Raw genomic sequence first — 10,524 nt, forward strand, 5'->3', positions numbered from 1 at the left:
GGTGAGTAACAGTTTCCAACGAGCCAAGGTCTGTGTGTGGCTTTGACTGCCGGCCGCGGGAGACTCAGCGCTGTCCTTTCTGTGCCAGTGAAATGCCCAGCCCAGGTGCAGAGGCAGCTCATAAATAGCTGGGGTGTCTGACAGAGCCATCGCTATTGTCATCGCCTGGACAATCACAGCACACAGCATCCGAGGAGAGGCGGACGACTCCAGGCAGCGGGAGGGCCTGGGCGTCCACTCTTCCGTCTGAGCCTGAGGTGCAGGCTGTTGGGTTGAGAAGTGGGTGCAGACCGCATTGCAGAGCAGGAGCTGCGTGGTACGCGGCCGTGAATCTAGACCAGCAGGGGTGACAGGGCCGCTTCCAGAGCCTGCAGGCCCACAGGTGATGCTGGGTCTGTGTGTGTGAGGGAGACGTGAAAGAGCTGGACGTGTCCCAGAAGGAAGGCAGGAATGATGGTCAACCTACATCCTGGCGTCCAGGTTGGGGAGCAGCCCCTTGGCCTGAAAGCAAGCAGCAGACACCAGTTTAGCCCAGAGTGTCCCACTGGAAGTGGTGGCTCAGGGACCCTCTCTGTTTAGGGGCACCTCAGGATGAAGGGAGGTTGCTTGCAGGCCGGGGCAGGGGGGAAGGTTTTGTCCCGGCTGGGGGTTGGGCCTTCTCCAGGCCGTGTGGCTAGAAAATGGAGCTGGTAATGGCCGAGGTTGCCTCCAGGCGGTCCCCCAGGCTGGCCTGTCCTAGGGTCTGGACTCCTGGGGTCCAGACTGAGCTCTCCTCACCCCCACCATCCAATTCTCCACTTTCCCAGGCTTGGGTGTCTCCTCTCTCCCTGTTGTCTTAAAAGCCTCATTTCTTGCCTATCTACCGACTTCCTCCCACCTTCTCTCTGCTGGATCACTCCACGCAACCTGTCCTTCCGCAGCTACTGTGGAGAGGCCCAGTCTACTCTGCCAAGCTGACCAAGCCTACCTCAGTGCCCCAATAAGTCCTCCAAGGGCTTCCTGTCCTCCAGGGTCCTGACTGGAGACCCCTCACGCCAGCATCTGGTTGGGCCTCCCCATGGCTCCTACCACCTCCTGCCCCTTCTCCATCCTCACCTCCAGCTCCTAGAGTCCCGTGGCGGCTCCTAGGGTCACAGAGAGACATTCTGTGTCTGTCTGTTCAGGACACCCTGTGCCCCACTGCGTTTGTACCGGCTGTTTCCTCAGCCTGGACCGCCTGATCCCTGCTCCTCAGCCCCATCCCACCTGGCAGTCCCGGTTTGCCTTCACCGTTCCCAGGATCCCTCGGCTTCTGCTTTCAGCGCCCTCTGTGCTGATACCTCGATGGCAGTGCTTATCACACGTGTTAGGTGACTGCTGATGTGCTGTCCCTCTCTGCCCCGTGCCCCACCCCAGGCCAGATTTCCCTCCAGGAGAGGTGCAGGGCCTTTCATCCTTGCCTGGCCAGCCTGGGGGATGCTGCCAGCCTTTGCCCCAGCCTCTGTGGTCGTGCACAATGCCCGGCCTCAGGACTGGGGAGAGAGTCCTCTCTGAGGCTGGAGCCGCTGGGGAGTGGTGTTCCCTGGCGTGGCAACGCTGGAAGAGACAGAAGCCCCCCAGCTGTAGGAGCTGCCCAGGGCTCCCCTTCTCTGGGACAGGCAGGGGAGCAGCCTTGAGGAAGGAAGCCAGGAGAGGGCCTCTGGTCTTAGTCTTGCTGCCCTAGCAAGCCCAGGAACTGGGGGTGTTGTGTGGGTGTGAGTGGAGGGGCAGGGTGGGAGCTGTCAGCTGAGGGGGAAGAGCAGCCGCGGGGCCTGTGCACACGGCATTTCCAGCGTTCCAGAATTCGGCCTTCTCTAATCGCCATCGACATTCCGTTCCATAGGCACTTGGGCTGACAGCTGGCCTTCTTTTAATAGCCACAAGTATTCTGGGCAACATCCTAATCTCAGGGCATTCATAACGAGCACATACACAGCTTGCAGCCCCGCCCCCGCTCAGGTACATCCCGTTTCCAATCGCAGAGAGGTACATGCCGCTCACACTTGGTCACATTCTCAGCTTAGAGCAGACACATTAGGGCAGCACTCAAACCCAAGCCCTGTGGCGTCAGAAGGACAGAAAGCACGTGCCGGGCACACGGTCACACATGTTCACACACATGCGATATACATTCATCGCAATATAGACACTGCCACCTGCTGTGTACAAGCAGACAAGGTCACGCAACACACATGAGCTCGGGTGCAGTCACACTCAGGCTTGCTCAGAACATCTTGGAGTCACAGAGATTCCCCCCAAGACCCCCAGGTGGGCAAGGGAAAGCTGGGAGGTACAGGGAGGGGGTGATTCCCAGAGGTCATTGGGCCTGTCCCCCTTTCCTGACAACTCCCTGGGGTACTTGCTCCTGTCCCACCTTTTTACAGGTTGGCAGGTGTCAGACCCAGTTACCTTCCCGGGAGCCTCTGAGTCCCGTCCCTGGGGCCTGGGAAGGGCCTTGGCTTCCACATCATCCAGGCCCTGACTGCAGGGGGACCATCCGCTCACTTGCTGGCCAGCCCCCCAGGCAGCTGTTGCTTCTGTGTCCGTCCAGCCCTGGGGAAGGGGAGAGTCGCCGTGAGGTGAGGGGGCATTTGCAGCATTGCTTCCGCCCGCTTCCTGGCCAGGCCTTTCTCCATTCTCCCTACAATCGTTCATTGGGGTGAAGATCATGACACTGTTTGCAGGGCTGCTGGTCACCAAACCCTTGCAAACTGTGAGTGCATGTGCTAGGGTGTGTGTGTGTGTACATGCTTCTGTGATTTCTTAACACATGGGCTGAGTGTGTCTTCATGAGGTTCTAGGCCTCTCTGAACGGATAAGATTCATCCTTGCTGTGCCCTACAGCAGTTCAGGGATTCTGACAGCTCCTCCTTCAGCCCCTTCAACTGAGACCCCCAGGGAAGGGGGCCGTGGGAAGAGGTCAGCGGAAGCTCTTGGTGAGGCAGGCACAATGATGGAGGAGCTGGGACAGGAGCCCACGGCACAGGGAACTCTCTTGGGGACCTCGGGGGGCATCACAGTCCCAGGCCCCGAGTAGGTGCTGGCAGGCTGGTAGCTCCTATGGCTGACCACAACGTGGAGGGTCATTCACGGGCACCCCATCTAGTATGCAGAGATGATGGCTTTCCCTTTTGGAGAGGACACAGAGCCTCAGAGAGGGTGAGTGGCCTGCATAAGCTCACACAGTGAGACTTGAACACAGGTACCCTGGCTCCAGGGACAGTGTTCCTTCCGCTGTATCCTCTGAGCTCCTCAAGGAGGAGCAGCCTTAACAATGAGGATGATGGGCTTGAGCTCGCACCTACCTGTCTCTCTAGAAGCCCATCTAGGGAAGAAATGCTCATCTTTTCGATCTGAGACTCTAAGGCCCTGGGATAGGGCTGGTAGGGAAAAGAGCTGGCCTGGAGTGGGAAGACCCATGTTCAGTCCAGGCCCTGCTGCTGAGTGACCTGGGGCCAGCATGGTGCCTCCCTGACTCTAGTGCCCCTGCCTGGCAAGGAGGATTGTATGTGGGAAGGCCATGTGGAGGTGCTGAGGGGCTCTTCCTGCCAGTGTCCCAGGTTCCTGAGGGTTCCTGACTCTCAGAGGCAGGCCTGCCTGGAGGCCTGAGGCTGGACTAATTGAGGAAAGATGGTGCCAAGTCAGTGAGGGCCCGCCTCCTTACCACCTCACTCTCAGAGCCCAGGGATGCCTGGCGTCTCTGTCCAGAGATCCAGCTGAGGTCCGAGGCCTGGCTGCTCAGCGTGGAACGATGGGTGGAGCGGTAACTGGTGTACAGGCCAGTGCGCTGGCCCGACACGCCCAGCAGCACCCCCAGGCAGGGCAGGTGCTGGGCAATGGCCAGTCTGGAAGGACAACATGTCAGGTTAGGGGGATGGACAGATTCGAGGAGATGGGGTGGGTGGACAGACTGACACTGGGCAAATGGAAGTGGGCCAAGAGCCACTGGGGGTCGGGGACATTCAGACATTGGGGTTATGAAGATGGACAGACAGACACTGGGTCCATGGATGTGGAGGCAGAGCCTTAGGGCGGCAGATTCAGCCAGAGGCTTGGTTTTAGCCCTCAAGTGGCTGGCCCAAGCCACAACTCTGCAAATGGGGACCAAGAACACCCCTGAGCTGCCTCTGAGCTTATGGACTAAGGCCTGCAGCTGGCCTCTGCAGGGCCGCTGAGTTACTGACACCACCAGGCAAAAGGAAGCACTGAAGGCCCCCTCGTGGAAGAGGCCAGCCCTGTGGGGATTCTATCAGCAGAGAGTGCTCCGGGTCAGAACCAGTCCCAGGCCGCTACCACAGCTCTCAGAGCAGAACAGAGCTCTCCCTGCTGCTATCTCTCCAGGCTGTCACTGTCTGGGGCCTCTCTTTGTGGTAGGCAGCACTGCCAATCAGCCATCCTGGTCGCCTCTTGGTCTCAGTTCTGAAAATCCCAGTTAGTACTGGACACTGCCCAGGGAGCTCTGATGTCCCCCAAGCTGAGCCCCCTAGGAAGCTGAGGCAGTAGAGTGGGTCACACCAGCTCCAGATCCCACCCAAGGTCATGAGCTGTTTGTATTCCCAATGCAGATACAAAGGACAGGAAAGATGGCTAGCCTCTGCCCCCATTTATAGGCCCAGGCCCTCCATGCCCATGAGGGTGGGCCTGGGGATCTGGGCCTGGGTCCTGGTGGAGGGTCCCACCTGTACTTGGGGTGGGTGATGGCGTAAATGATGGGGTTGTAGATGGCAGAGGCCTTGGCAATGACAGCTGGCACCGAGTTCATGTAGGGCGTCAGGATATGTGCGTACCTAGGACAGAGAAGCTGAGGTCCCCTTGCCAGCTGACCCTCCCTGGAGCCTCCACAACCCACCCGTCCTCTCAGGCACCTTCTTCTTAGGCCAACCAAGCCTTGCCAGGGCACAGCCCGGCCTGGTCCAAAGTGGCACAACTAAGTCATTCCCAGGGGATGCACTGTGATGCCAAGGAGAATTCTGATCTGAGGTGAATGGGAACCCAGGGAGCAGGTGAGGGAGGGGTGCTGAGAAGATGTGCCAGAGGTGGGGGGTCTCAGCAGGTCGCACAGTTCCTTGGAGACTGTGCTGCTGCCAGTAACCCCCTCCCCTCACCCTCAGTGACTCGCCCTCTGACCAGCCCTCCCCACACCCCATCAAACCCTGACGCCTGCTGCTCCCTGGCTCTTTGGGAGTTATTGCATCGGACCACCCGACAGGGGACCAGGGTGCTCCTGCACAGAAAAGCTCTCATAGCCAAACACCTGAAAGGGTTCATGGTTCTCACTGTTTCACAGTGCTCACCACGTCTGGCCAGTGTCCATGCCGTGCAGGTGTCAAAGTCTCCAGACACTAGCCACAAGAAACCAGATGCTCTGGGAGAGCTGCGTGTTCCCCAGGGGTCTGGAAGGACCCGACAGCCCTTGTAGGCCCTCAGGCCAAACCCACTGTGGCCCCGAACTCCTGAGCATGTCTCTTAGCACCTCCAGGAATGAGGCAGGCCCAGCTCGGGTGGGGCGTCTCACAGCAGCAGGGAGAATAAGGCTACGAGGCTGGACCTAAGGTGTGAGGATGGCTGGCTCGGGCTTGGACTGGGGAGGGAAAGGCTGCCCCAGGGTCCCTTTACCCTTCTCCCACCGTTCCAGCCCCCGGCCCAGTCCCTTAGCCACTGCTCACCCGGCAAAGCCCATCAGGGCGACGGTGGAGTAGGGGGCCCAGGAGAGCACAAAGAGAAGGATGACCAGCAACTCGATCTTGGCCATCTTCCACTCATTCTGTAGCCGCTGCCGCTGCCGGGGACACTCACTGCCACGCTCGCAGGCCCCGAAAGTCTGGAGAGCTCTAGGAAGCGTGCAGAGTCTGGGTCTGACCCCGCTCAGCTTGCAGTGGGTGCCAGGGCCACGGTTACTATCAGGGAGCCTTCCTGGAGCTGGCCGTCCTTTCCGTGCAGGCGGCCCTGACACCCGGAAAGCCCCGCATGACATCCAGGCTAAGCTGCCTCCCTGTGCTTCTACCTGTGGTGTTTCCTTTCCCTCAGACCCCTTGGCCAAGTCTGAAGCCCTCTCTTCAGAAGACCCTATCTCCTGAGACTTTGTGAAGCACCGAGTTTGCACCAGTCTGTAGGAACCCACCCCATAAACACCTGTGCTGAGCTGGTCTTTGCCCATCTGAGCCTGGGAGTGCCCTGGGGGGCTGGATACAGACTGAGCCACGGGAAGCCCTGTCCTCCTCCCATCGGACCCCTCCCTGCGCCCAGCTCTTACTGGCCCGTCTCTCGGATGGCCTTGAAGATGAAGATGTAGCAGTAAACGATGGCAAGCAAGGGGAGGAAGAAGACGAAGCAGAAGAGCAGCATGGTGTAGGCGCGGACCGACGGCGTGAAGCTCACGTAGTCCCAGGAGCACGAGGTCAGCAGACCTTCGGGCACGTAGGCACCTGGGACGCAGGGGCAGGGTGCTCAGCCTTCAGGGCAGTGCTGACCCAGGTTCCTCATCCAGCAGCGGCTTTGGATGTGGGGTCTGAGCTTCTCAAACACTGGCCCCGGCCCCGGCCCTGGCCCCAGCCCTGCGCAGCAGAGCAAAGAAACTGGGCGCAGTTGGGAGTTTTCCAAGCTGGTGCTATTAGAAGACAGCTGGTGAAGCCCACTGCTGCCCAATCTTACCAGTTTGGAAGATAGACCTCACCACAGCCCCAGGGTCTTACTCCCTCAGACTTAAGCCAGCTTCCTGGTCCCTCCTTGGAAGGGTAGGTGCCTGCTGCTAACCCTTCTAGCTGCTGAAGCCTCACATCCCAACCCTTGCCTGTCTGGTGTATCACAAACTCAGCATCAGATGCACCTGTCACTTCCTGCCAGTCAGGAACCACGTGGTCTACCTTCTGTATTTGGGGAAGGGAGCCCAGGTTAGCCTCTGATCGCTGATGGTGCAGCCTCAGTTCCCCCTGCTGCTAGTCATCCCCCCTGAATGTCCATTTACCTGAGGCTTCAGCAGTCCCCTGGCCCCTCCTGCCAGCTTGGGGTGCCCCTCCCAAATTATCTTCCCGTCCCCTGATTCCCTGAGCCCACTTACTCCAGCCAAAGAAGGGCGGCAGACTCCAAGCTAGGGCGTAGAGCCAGACGCCCAGCAGGACGAGCGCCGCCCGCCTCTTGGACACCATCCCGACGGTGGCCAGCGGGCGCGTGATCACCAGGTAGCGGTCCAGGGCGATGGCCGTCAGGGTAATCATGGAGGTGATGCCAAAGAGAGCCCCACAGAAGGCATAGAATTCACAGCCTGTGGGCAAAACTCCCTGACCTCAGTGCTGGGCGGGGAGCCGATCAGATACCCGAGGGCAAGGAGGGTGTGTGGATGGTGTGTGCTTAGCTCCAGCGCTGGCCTCTCAAGGAAAACAGGCCTGTGTTCCTCTCACCCTGCCTGCTTGCATCTGACAGAGGCTTGGGGAAGCCTCTTGCCAACTCATGAGTCTGAGGGGGGTGCTACCCACCCATGGCCCAGGAAGAGCATATCACCGTCTTATCTGGGCCACCCTCCACTGTGGACATCCCCTGCCCCAACCCTCCTCCTCCCCCCAGCGGAAGGGAATTCCAAGTGTCTACCTGCTTCTCCAAAGAGCCACTGCTTATAGAGGCTGCTGGCAAAGAAGACGGGGGCCTGAGTGAAGGACATGAGGAAGTCGCTGACGGCGAGGTTGATAATGAACATGTTGGCAGGCGTCCGGAGGCCTCTGCTCCTGGGAGGGGTCAGCTGCTGTCAGGAGGAGCTTCTGCTGGGGATCTTCCCGCGAATACATGTGCACGTGCCTGCGTACCCATGCACACATGTGTGCTTGCCCTCAGGCGTGAGCTGCTGGGCCACAGACCATCCCGCTGCCCAGCAAGTACCAGCCAAGCAGCTCTGGAGCCTGGCATCACGGGCAGGGAAGTGAGACCCCACGAGGCAGCAACTCATGCCTCTCTCGTCCTCCCCTCCCAGCATCTTTGCAGTTCTCACCCTCGGGGCTGGCAAAGGGGAGAGGAGCTGACGATGGTGTCCACGGGTCAGGTACTTCCAGGAACCTTGTCTCTTATAATCATCCATCTGTGTGTCTATCCCCCTCCTTCATTTTCCAGTAAGCACACTGAAGCGCCCACCCGTAAAGCAGCTTGTGGTCACAAGACTCAGTAAGTGGCACAGGCAGGATTCACTCATTTGCTGGGCACCACACATATAAAAACTTACTTAATCGTCACATTGACTCCATGAAGTAAGTGACAACTCCATTTTGCAGATAAGAAAAGTTGACTCAAAGGAGATAAGTAATCTGCTTAAAGTCATTTCAGCTAAGGGTTATTCACGCCTCCACATGCCCATCTCAGCCATTCAGCTGGTGAGTGGGGCAGGTAGAGAAGGAAGCCAAGGGTGGTGGGCAGGCCTGGCTGCTGAAGGGCTGGCGGACTCAGGATCCCTATACCAGGGCTGCTCTTTGAGTCCAGGGAAGATGCCCACTGGGGCAGGTGATGGCGGAGGTGAACCGAGTCAGAGCAAACAGGCAGAGGTGTGTGTCCTACAGAGGGGGTAGGGGGTGCACCTGGGGCCCAACCGGATATGCCACTCAGGTTGCCCTGGGCTACTTTGGGGCTCCTTTCCTGGCTTTGAAGGCTAGGCTCAACAGTGCCCTGGCAGAGTTGGCACCAGAATTTCAGTCCCGTGTTCTGCCCCATCTCTTCCTGGCTGGCTGCCCTCAGTGCCCAGGCTCCCACCCTGCCAACCGGGCACCTGCAGAAGGTATAGATGACCGTCAGATTTCCCAGCATCCCCGTGAGCCCCACCAGCAGGATCACCGTGCCCAGGGTGTAGTGGGCGTGGTCTGGAACATCAACCGTGGGGAAGGGGACCCAGGCAGCAGCCTGGGCCCTGACTGCCTGTGAAGAGACAGAGAAATAAGGGCATCCCTTGACGTCATCACCTCCAAATAGTCCTGAGAAGAAGAGTTAGGGTTCCCAATGGGGCAGATAAAAACTGCCCCAGTGGGAAAGGCTTAGAGCAGCAAAACCATTTGCTCATACAGCTTGCAGGTAGCTCAGCTGGAATGGAAACATGGGTCTCCCTAAAGTTGAGCCCAAGCTCCTATGGCCCAGAGGCAAAAGTCTTCTCGGAGTAAACTCAGATTACCTGTTGGAGGCTGGCAGGACAGACACATGTTTGCCAAGCAGGGACATGGCTGGAGGGACTCCATGTTTCCTAGAGAAGGCAGAGCCCTCTCCTAGGTGGGTTCCTCCCCTCTGTATGGGCCCCATCTCAAACGCCTGAGACAGTTAGCAAATGTATTCCAGTCCCTTTGTACTGTGTGGAGGCGCAGTCAAATTAATGAATGAATTTAAAAAATAATAATGTTTTTTAAAACAGAGAATTTATGGGGAATTCTCTGACTGTCCAATGGTTAAGGACGTTGTGTTTCCACTGCAGGGGGCACAGGTTCAATTCTTGGTCAAGGAACTAGGATCTTGCATGCTGTGTGGTTAAAAATAAAGTTAAAAAAATAAAAAGAAAATTCAGCCCTTCCAAGACACTGCAGGGAGGTCATCATCCTAGAAGGTCAGAACAAAGGGCCTTAAAAACAGCTGCTTTCCAGACATGGGATGGCTTCATTTCTGTCCTGCCCTGGCTCCCATAGCTACTGGAGTCTTCCCTTCCTGTCCAGAACCCAGGCCAGCATCCCACAGCCCTGAGGGCAGGCTCATCACTCCCCAGGTAACGGTGGGGATGTTAGGGGATGGCCTTGGGCCTGGCTAGGATGATGGAGGCAGGAGAAGGCACCAACACCTTGCTCTGGACTGGGACAAATCCTGAGGCCCAGAGTGAGCCTTCCTCTCTGGAAGGCTCTGGGGGCATCCTACCACCTCCAGAAAGAAATGGATGGGCCATTCCAACCCTTTGTCCCATAAGGCTGCCTTTCTGTTCCTCGGATTCTCTCTATAGTGAAGTAAAACTTGCCACACTCTCCTCTATTGGTCTTTTTTGCATAGGACAGGTTCGGAGAGGTTCAGTAACATGCCCACCATCCCAGAGCAGAGCTCAGGCCTTTCTATCTCCCTGTCAAAGCCCCTGTTGTCCCTAGGAAGGGTGCCAGGGGAGGGGAGGGAGGCTTTACATGCACACACTTGCCCCAGGCTTACCGTGGGGCTGATGGACGGAGGGTGGCCCAGGCTGGAGGCGCTGCTCCGGGAGCTGTCCCACCTGCTGGAGGAGGCTGGGGTGGCCAGGCAGCTGGATTCCTGCACCGGGCCCAGCGGGGCTCTTGGCCCTGAAGGAGGGTTCATCCTGAGGTGGGCTGGTCCTTCCTCAAGCCCGCAGAAAAATCAAGGGCACCAGGAGCTCAGGACGTTAGCTGTGCCCAGCCTTCCAACCTTCCCCATCCTCAGCACCCCTTCCTGGTCTCCCGGCTGTCTGCTCCTGCGTCCTGCGTGGACCCAGCCTGGAGCTGTTCTTGGGGGTGGTGGCTGCTCTGTGTCCAGTGAAGCACAAAGGAGAGAGTGTCA

At 58.4% G+C, this 10,524-nt stretch overlaps 1 protein-coding gene across 2 annotated transcripts; it reads right to left on the reverse strand.

Annotated features, from left to right (window-relative positions):
* Window positions 1-462: 462 nt before the first annotated feature.
* Window positions 463-10,305, reverse strand: OPN4 (opsin 4). Of its 2 annotated transcripts, none has more exons than XM_068982805.1 (10): window positions 10,162-10,305; window positions 8,762-8,907; window positions 7,603-7,736; window positions 7,076-7,279; window positions 6,272-6,443; window positions 5,685-5,849; window positions 4,698-4,805; window positions 3,683-3,863; window positions 2,428-2,571; window positions 463-501 (listed from the first exon to the last, which is right to left on the reverse strand). In XM_068982805.1, exons 1-10 carry the CDS (start codon window positions 10,303-10,305, stop codon window positions 463-465), a joined length of 1,437 nt encoding a protein of 478 aa, XP_068838906.1. The 2 variants fall into 2 exon arrangements, with proteins under 2 accessions (XP_068838906.1, XP_068838905.1); XM_068982804.1 differs by having other exon boundaries at window positions 7,603-7,753; window positions 8,746-8,907.
* Between the last annotated feature and the right edge of the window lie 219 nt (window positions 10,306-10,524).

The sequence above is a fragment of the Capricornis sumatraensis genome, chromosome 10 (genome assembly GCF_032405125.1).
Source record: "Capricornis sumatraensis isolate serow.1 chromosome 10, serow.2, whole genome shotgun sequence".
In the NCBI taxonomy this organism is placed as follows: Eukaryota; Metazoa; Chordata; class Mammalia; order Artiodactyla; family Bovidae; genus Capricornis; species Capricornis sumatraensis.

What these genes read in the sequence shown, in the direction of transcription:
- OPN4 (XM_068982804.1), bottom strand. Translation starts at nt 10,305, where the DNA reads ATGAACCCTCCTTCAGGGCCAAGAGCCCCGCTGGGCCCGGTGCAGGAA. An exon ending in GTGGCTCTTTGGAGAAGCAG is followed by an intron (nt 7,280 to 7,602) that starts GTAGACACTTGG and finishes TTTTGCCCACAG; the next exon opens with GCTGTGAATTCTATGCCTTC. An exon ending in GCCCTGATGGGCTTTGCCGG is followed by an intron (nt 4,806 to 5,684) that starts GTGAGCAGTGGC and finishes TCTCTGTCCTAG; the next exon opens with GTACGCACATATCCTGACGC.